Raw genomic sequence first — 15,270 nt, 5'->3', positions numbered from 1 at the left:
GCCACATCATAGATTAACAAAAATATAATGTACATGAAAAAAAACTTGAAGATTAACATGATGCCATGTCACAAAAACAAAACTGCAATTAGGCAGTCCACTAACATTCAGCATATAATTATTAAAATTTGCACATTTGTGTTGATAAGAATAAAAATCTGTGTTTTTACAACACTTTGTAAAAAAATTTATTTTAAGTACACACGTAGGTTTCAGCCAAGTTCTGGATATTCCTTAGTCCCTCATGATCCCCAGCGCTCACCCAGCATGCACAGACACAAACATAACTCCTTCTTTGTCCTAATCCTCAACAATTCACTCATAATAGTAACTTAGCTTTTCCAACAGCCTTATAGCAACACTGAGCTATCCTGGGGCCCCAACAAACTCCTTCATGACCAGTCCATCGTGACTGAAAATTGGCAATAAATCTTACTGAATATCCAGAGAATCTTGATCGTAGCACATGTTGGGTGTGCGATATTTTTGAATATCTTTTGAAATACGTCAACTATGCTTAGGGCTGCTTGCTGCTATAATTCAACAAGCAGAAAGTAAAATAATGATGTTCAGAAAATTAGTGCTGATTCACCACAGCAGTTGAGAACCAGTTTCATTGCTCCCTTCACCAAAACTACTAAACCATGTGACTGCATCAACTGGTTAGCAGCATTCCCTCCCAATGGGATAAGTAATGGCATCACAGTTCGGACTGGTATCAGGATTTTGTTCTTGGGCCTGTGCCTGACATTATGAACAGAGATTAGAAAAACATTAAAAAATAGAATTCCACTTCCCAAAAGCTGAAATTCTTCAAATGTTGTAATAAAATCACATTTCCAGATTTATTGGTGACACAAATATGGATAACATTGTGAGCAGGGTAGGTGGAAATGTGACTTACAAAGAGGTATCAAGAGATTAAACAAATGAGCAAAATAGTGAAGATAGATTTCACTATAACCAAATGTGAAGCCAACCCCTTTGTACTGAAAATAATTGTGAAGGGTGCCTTCTATGAGGTGAAAATTGAGAATAAGTGATGGTCCAGATAGATTTGGGGGCCCAAGTTACATAATCATTAAAATGCCATGTATAAGTATGGAAATTGATTAAAATGGCTAAGGTAATGCTTATTTTAATATTCAAAAAAATAAAATACAATGGGATAAAAGTCATGCTTCAGCGATACAAAGCCTGCACCTGGATTATTGTGAACATTTCTAAGAACAAGACTTTCGGGAGATTATACCAATTTGGATGCAATACAGCAAAGATTTACCAACTCCAAGGTTTACATTACAGAAAGAAGTTACAGGAACACTTAGTGATCCCTGAAATTTAGAAGGTGATTTGATTGAATTTTTGAAGATATTAACAGAAACTGGGGACATTGTCTTATAAAATAGACTTTGATCATTCAGAAGTGAGATGGGAAACATTTCTATACACAAAGACTGTAATACTTTGGAACTCCCATCCACAAATGCAAATTTATATTAGGTCAATTGGTACATTTGAAACTGAGATTGAAAGAATATGATTAACTGTTCAGGAAAATGACAAAGACAAGTCATATGGTGCCAGATTTCTAGCACTTGGCAGGGCCACAGTGGAGGTAGATGAACATTAATAATAACTCTAGCAATGCCTTGGGCATAGAACTAATTAAAAACTGAATTCCGACTTTGATTTTTCCAATTTGCCTACAACTTCCACATGCAACTGGGGACAGGACAGCTGCTGAAGACAGCTGCCCAGTGGTAAATTAATGTGAAGTGAGGCAGTGCTTTTGGAAAGTTAGAGACATAACTATCAAGAATGTTGGCAGCATTTGTGGAGAGAGAAAAACAAAAGTTCTGAAGAAAATTCATATCGGATTCATAACAATAACTGTTTCCCTTTCCACAGAATGCTGACACACCTGCAGAGTTTCTCCAGCATTCTTTGTGTTTGTTTCAGATTTTGAACATTCACAATATTCTGCTTTTATTCCAAGTTTGCAGGCATGCTTTGCTTGGCCAAGTTCCACTGTAGCCACAGTCCACCCTGTAGCTGTCAATGATAGCCCTGATGAAACTGTCTTCCTTCATATTATATGGGTAAAAGTTGGAGAATGTGTATCTCCATTTTGGAATGCCTATTCTTCTGAAAGGATCTCAAAATGTTAGTACATAATTGAGTGCAATAAACTCCACCCAGTATAATGACGTAGCAGTGACTTGTTCAGAGTAAAGAGGGAGCTGATAGGAGACAGACATGAGGTTAGAGTGCTCCTAATCTGTAAGGTTTTGCAGCAATTCAATAAACAGCATGTTGTTCACTCAACCAGACAGTCGTGACTATTCTAATCCATACTGTCCCATTTCAGGCTTGAATTAATCCACACAAAGCTTGTCTCACTTACCATGGCATCCTGCTGCTTTCAAGCTAGAAGTCCTCTCACTGTTTATAAATATTCTATTTTATCTATTTTTCTCCCAAAATGTATCACCTCATATTGTTGTGCACAAAATGTGAATTATCTATTATCTCTCCAATCTACTAACCCTATGAAGTCATCTAATGTCTTTATAGTTAAGCTACTCTCCACAATCTTTTTCACCAATAAATTTTAATATCCTGTCCTTGATATGTGAGTCTGTATTTTATACATATTGAGTAGCACTATGGGACAAACAATGACCCACACACAAAACCTACTGTGCTGTTTACATGCTTTCAGAATGAAAGATACTTATTAACCACCATTTTGACTTATTTTCACTCCTGGAGATCAACCATAAACTAACTTATTTTAAATAAAGTAAGCTACAACTAATGACAATGATGCAGTTTCAAAATTTATTGAATTACCTCTGGATTAGGAACACTTATATTGTCAAATATATTAATTAATATTTTGTCCTTCATTTTGCATAAGGCTGCACTGTTGTAATCTCCATTAGGTGATCTATAATTAAAAAAATAGGGTTTTAGAGAAATTCAAAATTATTTCATTTAAGATCTACCTTTTAAGTAGCTATATGACCATTTGAATAAAGTATTGTTCATTGCCATTATTGAAATGTTTATTCTTTGCATTTATTCTTCGTTTTTCACTCATCATTCTTTGAACAAAGGAACAAGTATGGATCTTATTGTTGACATCTGCAATTGGTAATTAATGACCAACATCGAGGAGATGCAATAGATTTCTGTATGCCATGTTGTCGACTGATCTAACTCTGAGGAAGTACCTTAACTCTCATTCAAGATGGCATTTAAGATCTGAAGTTGTGTATGCATAGGGCTGAATTTTTACCAGAAAATAATTCTGTGTCAATTTTGGCAAATTTCCCAAATGATTTCACTCTGTGAGCCCAAGAGAGATTACCCTTGTTATTCTTTGAAACTCACATTATTAATTATTCACTATGCCTGTATGGCATTCTGCTCATTGTATCCTCCCTCTTGACACAAACACCATCAGGATCACCCAAGCAGTATTCCAAGGCCAACAAGCTCCAGTATCGGGCGGGCCCTCTCCACCCCAGCTGAAGAACCCAGGACTATACTGAGACATAGTAAGATAAAAAGGATGAAGAAGACTCTGAGGACATAAAGGTAGCATGGGAGCTTCATTGTAAATATGTTCACATATTTGTAAATATATATTCACTTTTCATTGCTTTGTGAGAAAATGTCATTTTAGCTGCAGGAATGAAGGCACAAAGGCAAACCATCCTTCATGTTACTTAATGTTTTATTGTCCAAGGTGTGAAGTGAGCAGCTCCTGCACCACGTGCAGTCTATAAGACCTTGGAAGGTGATTGCTACTTTGGCAACCAGCTTGAATCTTCCCAGGCCACAACACATTGCCTATACGTCACAGCCATTAGTCAGATTGATTTGTGATGTTTCCTGGTATGGTTGAGAGTGCCTGGGGCCAACATTATACTCCACTCAGTAGATCAATATGAAAGGTTCATATACAGCATCTTGAGATTGCAGGTTTCTTTCACCTGCACTATGTAGATGCCTGTTTAATGATATTGCCCTTTGAAGGGCCTCACATCACGCAGCATTGAAACCACCTCCCTCATAGGTGTGATGGCAGCCATTTTCATCTCCACTGAACACTTGCTAATTGGATAGTGATGAATGGAGACATCAGTTATACTTGACAGAGTGATTCACAGACCTTAGCATTCAAGGTGAATCCCTCAATTTTTCGTATTTCTTTCTTAGTTTCCCTCCTTGTCAACCCCTTCAGACTTGTGATCCCACTCAACCCGATTAATTTAATTCTTGATTTCCCCACTTTACCCACTGACCCCATATCATTATGCCAGACAGAGTAGTGCGCTGCCTCCCCACTGAAGCCAGAGTGGTGCTCATTATTGATGATCAGCCCCTCCTGTATTATTTCTTTCTATCACATACACTGTCATCTCCCCCTACTTATATGATGAATTTTCTTTCTTCACAATTGTTATCCCCTCTGCATCTCAGCATGATATCTCCAGTCCCCAAAATTGAATTCTCCAGTATTCCTCCCTTCCTTGACCAATTTGAACAGACAGCCCTGATTGATGGCTGTTAAGACCCTTGGATGATTTATGCACAGCTCCCCAACTGACTTACCGTTTCTCCCCTGGTTACATTGGACCTACATGGCTGAGCATTGTGCAAAACTGAGGTCCCCTTAAAAACATTTTAGTATTCCATATTTAGGATTTCCTGTGTAACTTGAAACCTCATTTAATGGTGTTTGGTAATAACTAGCCTCTACAAACATGACACAATATTTATCTGATGACACTATCTCATTATGCTGTGTTTTGGAAAATAAGAAGTTTTGTTCTTAGAGGCATTGGATTCTAATATTCAAATGGAGCTGTGCAAGAAGAAAACAGTCACCTGAAATCATAAGTTGCTTCTCTATAGTCATTGTCAAAGTGATTCAGATAACTGATAAAAGTGTAAACTACCAGCTCCTAGAAATATTGATAGCACCAAGTTCTCAGGAGCAGTGGGCAGTCCTCATTAGGCAATCCTTGTGGACTGCAGTCCTTGTCAGGGAGCTGTTTTCTCCAGATGGAAGATGGAATAGAAGACAAAGAGGAAGAACCAGGCACTTGGCTAGAGACCACAGTGCAGCCTTCACAACTTTAACAAGACTGACACATACTGAACCAAAAGCCTGATTCCGTGAACCATCTCCAATTGTCACAGTTGTACACTTTCTTTCTCTAATTAACTAATGTGTCATTTCTAAAATGCTGCTTCTTAACATTCTGAGATTGCTTATAAATTGTGAACTGCCTATATTAGAGTTCAGAGCGTGGTGCTGGAAAAGCACAGCAGGTTAGGCAGCATCCTAGGAGCAGGAGAATCGATGTTTCGGGCATAAGCCCTTCATGACGAATGCGGTTTGTGGGCCTGGTTGGGGGGGGTGGGGGTGGTGGGGGTGGTTGGTGAGAGATAAATGGGAGGGGGGTGGGATTGGGGATAAGGTAGCTGAGAATGCGATATATTGATGAAAGTAAAGGATAAGGTGATGGGTTGGAGAGGAGGATGGAACAAATAGGTAGAAAAGGTGATGGACAGGTCTAGAGGACTGTTTTGGAGGCTTGGGACTGGGATAATGTGGGGGGAGGGGAAATGAGGAAACTGGTGAAATCCACATTGACCCCTTGTGATTCTATCCTTGTTCAACTCCCCCTCTCACTCCCCCAAGGACATGGGTCCTGGGCCTCCCCCATTGCCAAACCTTTACCACCCGATGCCTGGAGGAAGAATGCCTCATATTCATGAAACCCTTGACTGAGGGCCATTGGTCTTAAACCATTTGGTTGATGTATATGCAGTGCATTTTCCACATATGCTACTGGCAGATGTGTAAGGTTGATGTAGCATAGTGCCAAACAGAAGCATGTCCACCCCCTTGACTGATAATGCTGACAATCATGAAAAGCTGCTTGGCTTTGTTTCTGTGTTAAACGACAAGCTGTGACCATATGACAAATTATCTGCTTATTCAAGTAAGTACTTTGATGAGATGCTCATCTTACTAAGATATTACAATTTATAATAGCACCTATATTTAATTGTCCCTTTTCAGATTGAAAACTAATGATAGAATTTGAGAAACCAATCAACCAATTTGATCTGAGTAAAATCTCAAAATGATTTTCGCAAAATATATACAGATTTCAGGGTTAATATTTATATATCGCCTTTAGTGCACCGAATAAACAAACAATTTTAAACAAATTACTTGAAATCCATTTCAAGTTTTTCATTCCAACATGGCTGGGTTCCATCAGCAATACTTGTCTGATACATTGATTGCTGGAAGGTAACTTCAACAAATGGTTGCACTTGAATCTATGCAAGATAAAAATACAGTTTACTTATCCATAGATATGTTTACAATTGTCTACAAATGCAAGTTCACTGATGTTTTCCTTACTCTACATTTGCAAAATTAATTTTGAATGTATTCATTCCAGTGAATTGACTTTATCCAAACAGCAATAACTTAATATATCTTATTAATTATAATGTCTTTAATGTAATGAAATGTAAAGGCAATTTTCTGTTGTCATTCAGTACAAGTTTTCTGTTTACACTCCTGGCGTCAGGTAGTGTCATCAGAGTAGGGAAGGCCTGCTTCAATAACCTGCCCAGTTCACAACACATTTAACTAAGCTAGATAAGGAGCGTGTTGGTGGCTCATAGAGGGACAGCTTGAGATTTTCTTGTGGGTTCAAGGGCTACAACAGGGTCTGAACAGAAGAAGTTGGGTACATAGTAGGCATCGTGTTATGGAACCCCAAGAAATTAGGTAGGACCAAAAAAAGTGAGAGTTACTGAAAGAGGTTTTCAGACAATGCCATACAGACTTTTAGGTCTGCTCAGGTTGAGGAGAGGGTACTCATTAAACACTAGGATGAAGGCATAAGAGGAAGGAACAAGGTTTTCAACCACCTCAGAGCAAGCAAGGAAGCTGACAGTGGGTGCATGATCTTCAGACTTCAGGGTAAATGGCATGAAGAACAAAATTCTCCACAAGGAAAGCAGAACCATGGTTGCGAGGAATGCATGAGTAAAGATGAGGGCACGATAGTAACTGCACAGAGTTTACCAGTTAAAACAAAACTACCTGGATTTTTCAAAAAACATTAGCATCACAAGCCAGTGCAGATTATCATATCCTGCCCTGCCTGTGTCCATTAATGTCACAGTGGCCATGAATTTCTTCATCCTTGGCTTCTGAGAGTCAGCCATGACATTGAAAGTATCCTGGAAATACCTGCATAACCTAGTATCTCACAAGTCACCCAGTATCTTATTTGCACAAACTGCTGAGAACTTTTAGTTCCAGACATCTGGGAGGATGCCTGCGCAAAGGAGTAGAATTCTGTCTACTTTGGATGCCAACTGATGAAGACTGTCAACAAAAGTATATAATGAATATGTAATTGAAGCAGATACAGATTAAAAAGGTTTATTTCAGAAAATGCACAGGGACTGTGTGATTGCAACCATCTCAGAATATCACAAAAGAATAATATGACTAAAATGTAATTCATTAATGGTTCACCCAAGCTACATTTAAACAAAAATAACATCAATAAAGAGTTGCTACAAAATAATTAAATCAAAAGTTCCATGCAATGGTCATCAATCTCAGAAACATGCTGCAAAATGTATGTATAAGTAAAAACTATGATGGGTGATTCCTGGCAGGATTCTTGATCATGTAACATAACTTCTTGATAAATCCAGAACCAATTTTAAACACTCTGACAAACTACTTTCCATACTTGTGTCCATATTTTAGAATGATTCTCTGCATTGTTAACATATTGTATGGACAAGGAAGAAATACAAAATACAAACCCAACACAAGTTGACAACTAGTAGCATGTTTATAGACTCAAATGATGCGGCTGATTGCGAAGATCTTATTCTACTATGAGTTCAGGCAAGTTCTTTTCTTCAGTTTGTGATGCTGCTGCTCCTTTAACAAGGTTATGCTGTACTTGACTTTTCTTTTCAGAGGTGGTAAAAGAAGCGATTCCAAAAAGTCAAGGTTTAAAGGGAAAAGGATGCTCCATGCTGAATGCTTCTGCTATCTCTCTCTCTCTCTCTCTCTCACCTATAAAACCCTGTGTTTGATTTTACCTTTTTTATCAAGGCATGCTTATGGGGAATGTTGCAGGAATTTGGAATAGCATCATTAAGTTGGAATAGTCTGCTGGGTCTTCGGATAGATTAAGTTATTCTATATTCTGTTCTCTTTTGTTTGTGTTTCATTCAGTAATCTTGCAAATAAGTTCTGTTTTGTTTACTAAGTGGTTGGACCAGCTGCATCACTCCTGGAATATCCACATTACACTTGTTCAAAACAACTAGAAAAGTTAGAGTCTGGGCCACTTTCTTGAAATGGTTTGAGAGGGTCTGCCCTGGTCCATAACAGACTGGAAGCTCTTTGCGGGACTTGTTCTATAGTTCCGATTTGGGAATGGTGTTGTTGGACTTGAAGGGGATGTGTAGTAGGTATTAGTGATTTTTTCCTGGGTGTTGAATCCAGGTTTAAACAATACTTGGCATAGCAATGGCTCTAGGGATTTTGTGGGGGTGGAAGAGTGACCTTGGATGTTTTGCAAAAGGTGATTAAGGCCAAGCTGCTGGAATTAGCAAGCTGACAAGTTGGAGCTGGAGCTCTCTCCTTCCATGAGGAAAGGAGAGATAATTACAGCAATAGCTCAGCATCTAAATTTGCTGGAAACACCATTAGAATCTTTAGAGGTTGCTAAAATCTAATTGAAAATGAAGCAGCTTGAGTTAGAGGCAAAATACTAGGAAAGGAAAACAGAAATGAAACAGTGTAAATTACAATTAAAAGCAGAGGATAGATAAAAAGAACAAATCAATTTAGCAGAACAAAAAGAAAAAGAGAGAGGAAAGGAAAAAGAGAGGGAATTTGAACTTCAGAAATTGGCACTTAAACAGGAAAGTCAGCGCAAAAGGATGGATATGAAAGCTGAAGGTAAGTTTAGTGAGTAGGAGAGTGAGGATGAGCCAATCTATGGTAGCCAAAGACCTGGTGAGAATCTGTTTAAATATATTCAAGCATTGCCTAAATTTGATGGGAAGGATGTGCAAGATATTTTCATCTCATTTGAAAAGGTGACTAACCAAATGCAGTGGCCATTGATTATGTGGACTTTGCTGATCCAAACACTAGGTAGAGCTAGTAAGATATTCACATTGATATCAGCAGAGGTATCAAGGACATATGATGAGGTGAAGGAAGCCATCTTAAGTGCATATGAGCTCGTGCCAGAAGCCTATAATAACATTAAAGAATCTAAGAAAGGACCCTGTTCAAACCTACATTGAGTCTGAAAGGTTTAAACAAAGTAATTTTGAAAGGTGGATCTCAGTGAAGATCATAAGGATAACTTACCACAGGGCAAAAAGGAAACCCTTGAAGGGGAAAGAGAAGTTAAAAAGCTCTGGTGTTTTCACTGCAGTAACTTAGGCCATGTGATATCACAGTGTTGGTGGGTTAGGAAAAGCATTGGGAAGACAGATGTCGGAACATAGGATAAGCCAGTGAATTTTGTTGGAGTGGGAATGGAAAGCAAAATGGAGGCTAGAAAGTTGCACCAAAAAGTACAACCTGCTTGGAGGTTGGTTAAGGAGGAAGTGTCAGATCTTCTTAAAACGTATACAGAGGAACCTTGATTATCCGAATACCAATTATCCGAAAATCAGATTATCTGAAGGAGATCTCGAGGTCCCGATGGAAACATTACATCAAAGACATGTTTCCAACAATGATCACATCTTTGGTTTACAGTGACTAAATAGGCACTGTCACCAAATGACTGACTGCCCGCCTTCTCTCTCTCCTCACACTTTCCCTGGAGTTCTACAGAGGGGTGTACCCTAACCCCCGTTTCTCACATAATCTCTCCAACATTGTCCTGTACAGGGCAAAGGTGGAACCTGTAAAACATTGCAGTAAAAGTGTGTGTGTGTGTGTGTGTGTGTGTGTGTGTGTGTGTGTGTGTGTACAGGGTTGGGGGGCAGGCGGGGGGCAGTGTGGGGCAATGGGTGTTGAACGGATTTGGGGGCGGGGGCAGTGTTAGATGTGGTTGGGGTGGGGAATGGTGTTGGAGGTGAGGGTAGGGGGAGGTGTAGCATGGGATTGGGGGCATAGGGGTAGATGTTGTGGTTGGGGGAGGTGCTGCACAGGGTTGGAGTGGTAAAGCGGTGTTGGGAGCAGGAGGAAGTGTTGCACAGGGTTGGGGGTGGGGTGGTGGTGTTGGGGGCGGAGAGGTTTTGGGGCGGGGGGAGGTGTTGCACGGTTGGGGGCAAGGGGGCTGTGTTGGGGGCGGAGGGAGGTGTTGCATGGGGTTGGGGTTGGGGGGAAGGGGGGAGGATTTGCACAGGTTTGGGGCAGGCAGCGAACTTGCAGATGGGGGGGGTCGATGTTGCACAGTGTTGGTCGGAGGGGGTGGTGTTGCACAGGGTTGGGGGCGGGGCCTAGTGAGCTGTAAACTGCTGCAGTCTCCTGAACAGGGAGCAGACTTTAAAAACTCCGAGCCCCAGAGGAAAGGCATTTAATCGATTAATGGAATAATTGATTATCCAAACGAAATAGTGCCGGCCCATCACGTTCGGATAATCGAGATCCCCAAGTACCTGCGAAAGTGAAGTTTACTGCCATAGACCAGGAACAGCAAGCAAAGAGGTTACAATATTAAGAGATACATAACCCTCTCAGTCTGAGATGTTGAAAGATGAGGAGATATGTACCTCTGAAGGACTATTGCCAGAAAAGGTACTAGTAACGGGAATTCACAGTGACTTAAGAAGCGCTCAATTATGTAAGGTGAGGTTTGAGTGTACAGTGAAGAGTGGAAAAGTCATGGTAGGTGTATTGGACAAAGTCTCAGCTCTAGGAATAAAATTTGTCCTTACTAATATTATAGCTGGTTTGTAGGTAGAAGTGCTGTCTACTGTGGTTGAAAAGCCAGTGGAACTATTGCAGGACACATGTCCTGGGATTTTTCCTGACTGTGATAACAAGATCACAAAATCACCAGTTGAAACAGGAGAGATCAAAAAGTACAGATAAGAAAGATGAAGTGGAATTAGCAGAGACCCTGTTTGATCAGATGGTTGAGAAAAACCAGGAGCAGATAGCTAACGAAGTAGAAATCTTTAGCTCAGATAAATTAACTGAGTTACAGCAGAAAAATGAAATTTAAAGCAATTGTATCAAAAGGCATACACAGAAAAAAGAATTTGAATGTATCCTTGAATGCTATTATCTTAAAAATTATGTCTTAATGAGGAAATGGGAACCACATGCAAGCAGATGAGAAATGGACAGAATTTCATCAAGTTCATTGACAGTGGTTTATAGAATGGAAGTGTTGCGAGTGGTGCATGAGCTACCAGTGGGTTTTGTTTAAGAGTGAGAAAAACTCAAGCAAAATACAAAAACATTTTTAATGGGTCTGGACTGCACAAGAATGTAGTTGAATTTTGCCAGATATGTCATACATGTCAAGTAATTGGAAAACCGCAGGCAGTACTAAAACCCGCACCTTTAATACCTATTTGTGCATTTACAAGCGTCTTAATTGATTGTGCAGGACCCCTACCTAAAACAATGAGTGGGAATCAGTATTTGTCAACTATAATGGATGTGTCGACTATATTTCCAAAGGTCTTTCCATTATGAAATATCACTGCTAAAAGAATTGTATAGGGATTACTCAAATTTTTCACTAGATACGGACAACCCACAAAATACAATCAGATCAAGGGTCAAACTTTACATCAATATTATTGAAGAAAGTTATGAACAGCTTAGGAATAAAACAATTCAACTCTACTGCATACCACCTGGAATCTCTGGGAGCGCTAGAAAGGTGGCATCAGACATTAAAGACCATGTTGAGGGCTTATTGTCAAGACTATCCAGATGATTGGGATAAGGGAATCCCATTTGTACTTTCTGCCATCAGAAATGCACCAAATAAATCAACCAAACTCAATCCATTTAAATTAGTTTTTGGGCATGAAGTGAGAGGACTGCTAATATTGATTAAAGAGAAATTAGTAAGTCAGATTTCAGAGACCACATGTTTGGACTATGTGTCAAATTGGATAGACAGCATTTAAAAGTACCACAGCATACAATGAAACGGGAAGCAGACAAGAAGTCAAAAGCTGACAATTTTGCTATTGAGGATAAGGTGTTAGTGTTACTTTCAGTGATAGGTGAACCTTTAAAAGCAAGGTATAGTGAGTTTTATCAAGTTCAAAGAAAATTGATTGAGGTGAACTATATGATAAGGACTCTGGACAGTAATAAATCTCATATACTGTGTTATATTAATATGCTCAAAAGGTATTTTGACAGGGAGGGAAAGGAGTTACAACACAGAATGAAGAACCAAGTTCAGAGACTTCTGAATTGGACATTCCATACATTAAATTGGACAATAAGGAAGTTATCAAAATTGGAATAAATTATTGAGTTACCTCACAGAGGAAAATCGAAATGACTTAAGAGTTATTACCATTACACGAAGAGATGTGAAAATAAGCTGGGAAATACTGATCTAATTATGCACGATGTAGAAAAAAAAGGAGATGCTGTTCCGATTAAGCAACATCCTTTTAGGCATAACCTTCTAAAGTTGATACAGGTTCAAAAGGAGTTTGAACACATGCTCCCAAGACAACATAATCAAAATAAGTTACAGTGACTGCAGCTCATTTATTGTCATGGTGCCAAAACCAGATGGTACCCAACAGTTACGTTTGGACTGTCACAAAGTCAATGCAGTTACCAAGACTGATGCATATCTGATTCTACATTTGGATAATTGTGTTGAAAAGGTAGGACAAGGAACTTAGGTTTCTAAGTTGGACTTGCTCAGAGGATATTGGCAGGTACCTTGGTCTGAAAGAGCAAAGACAATTTTGGCTTTCATCACGCCAAATGGACTGTATCACTTTAAAGTTATGCCGTTTGGTATGAAAAATGCGCCAGCCACATTTCAGAGACTAACTAATAAGGTAATTGTCAGATTACCCAATTGTGTCATCTACAAAGGAACCTCAATTATCTGGCATTCGATTATCTGAACAACATCACAAGGTCCCGATGTTTGGCTAAACTGGGTTATCCGGCATTCGATTATCCAAACATTCGATTTTCAGAACAAAATACTCCTCACCCGTGTCATTCATATAATTGAGGTTTTTCTACATGGAAGGAACATTTGCAATGTTTACCAGAATAGTTCAATCAACTTTGGAACGTAGGCTTGGTGACAAGCCTGGCTAAAAGTGAATTTGCCAAAGTCGAAGTCACTTTCCTGAGCCATGTTATTGGACATAACAAATGGTCCCACTAGCATACAAAAACAAAGGTAATTGGGGATTTTCCCTTCCCATTGACAAAAAAAAACAGTACTACAATTCCTGGGATTGAGTGGATTTTGTTGAAAATTCGTATCAAATTTTAGCTGTGTGGCTACTCCACTTCTGAATTGCTAAAGAATGCAAGAGGTTTCAATGGACAACTGACTGTCAGAAGGCATTTGACAGCCTGACAGCTTTGTTAACCACTGCCCCAGTAGTAGTCACACCTAACTGAGCAAAGCCCTTCAAGGTGGCTAATGATGCAAGTGATGGAGGTGTCGGTGCTGTGCTCTTCTAGGAAGATAAAGAAAAAAATAGAAGACTAATGGGTATTGCTCCAGAAAATTGACCACTCGTCAGCAGAGATAGTCGACAGTTGAAATGGAGAGTTTGAGCTTGGTGTTGGTGTTACATCTTAATGTTTATATTACCAGTAATGTATCTGAGGCAATCGTACACACTGATCATAACCCTATTGAGGTTTGTGGAGAAATTTAAGGACAAAAATGCAAGACTGTATAGCTGGAGCTTGTTGTTACAGCAATTCAATTTGGAAATTGTGCACGTGGCAGGGTGAGACAACATGATTGCCGAAGCATTGTCAAGACTTGAATGAGAAATGGAGGCATTCAGTGTCAGGAGCAAGACAGTTTGAAACAGAATGATGGATGTTTGTAATGTTTATAATCAATGGAATGTATATGTGTGTTGTAGTATACTAACAATTTAAGATTAAGAGGTTTTAAAATAAAATCATCTTTGGATATTGATGGTTCAATTTTAAGGGGGGAGATGTGATGCTGCTGCTCCTTTAACAAGGTTATGCTGTCCCTGGCTTTTTTTTTCACAGACGCCATAAAGGCAGCAATTCTGAAAAGTCTAGGTTTGAAGAGTTTTAGGGCCAATTTGATTATAGCTAACATATTCTGCCTCAGACAAAAGTCTTTCAAGTTTTATAAAAATACTTGTACAATGAAAGGGGAGTGTACTGTTCTCTCAGCTCAGCTTCACTGGGGTTTGGTTTGGTTTTTAGCAGTCTGGCTGTTCACTGAAAGCAGTCAGTCAGTTTTGATGCTTCTGGTCCAGGAAACAGCTATATGGAAGAAAGTCTATGCTGAAGCCCTCTGTCATCTCTTTCTCTCCTTTAAGACCCTGTGTTTGATTTTATCTTTTTTACAAAGGGGTGTTTATGGGGATTGTTGGAATTTGGAACAGTATCATTTAGTTAGGATTGTCTGTTTGGTTTTTGGATCGGTTAAGTTATTCTATATTCAATTTCCTTTTGTTTGTGTTTCATTCAGTAATTTTGCAAATAAACTCTATTTATTTAAAACTAAGTGATTGGGCCAACAGCATTACGTCTGGAGTATCCATTCTACACCTGCTTAAAACACCTGCCAAAGTTAAGGTCCGGGCTATTTTGTTGAAATGTTTTGAGGGGGTCTGGCCTCGTCCACAACAACCTTTACCATGCTAATTGCCTTTAGTCTCTCAAAGTTTATAGTGAGATCAGTCAGCTTTGTTCCAGGACACCATTGCAGGAGCTACTCAGGGTAGTGCCCTAAACCCAATCATCTTCAACTGCTTCATCTTCAACCTTTACTCTATCATAACTTCAGAAACGATAATGTCCACTGACAACACTAAACAGCATTGTTCTCAATTCAATAGTTACCAAATAAATCAATGCCCAAAAGCAGCAAGAACAGGACAACAGTCAAGAAACCTGACACTAGCAATGACAAAGCAAGCCACTAGACTGGCATTAGTTTGCTCCCTCCATCAGTAATGCTCAGTGGCAGCAATGTTTTCTCTACACAA

General features: G+C 39.3%; 1 protein-coding gene across 1 annotated transcript in view; it reads right to left on the bottom strand.

The window, feature by feature from the left end:
- The window catches only part of LOC132826136 (protein CC2D2B-like), a 247,723-nt gene that overhangs the window by 60,250 nt on the left and 172,203 nt on the right, over window positions 1–15,270 (bottom strand). Inside the window, exons 26-27 of the mRNA XM_060841783.1 lie at window positions 6,263–6,372; window positions 2,857–2,953 (exon numbers count right to left, since the gene is read on the bottom strand). Coding sequence (XP_060697766.1) covers window positions 2,857–2,953; window positions 6,263–6,372 — 207 coding nt within the window. The remainder of the gene's footprint in view (window positions 1–2,856; window positions 2,954–6,262; window positions 6,373–15,270) is intronic.

This window comes from Hemiscyllium ocellatum, chromosome 22 (genome assembly GCF_020745735.1).
Source record: "Hemiscyllium ocellatum isolate sHemOce1 chromosome 22, sHemOce1.pat.X.cur, whole genome shotgun sequence".
NCBI classification, from domain to species: domain Eukaryota; kingdom Metazoa; phylum Chordata; class Chondrichthyes; order Orectolobiformes; family Hemiscylliidae; genus Hemiscyllium; species Hemiscyllium ocellatum.
This window is presented reverse-complemented; position numbering and strand designations above follow the sequence as displayed.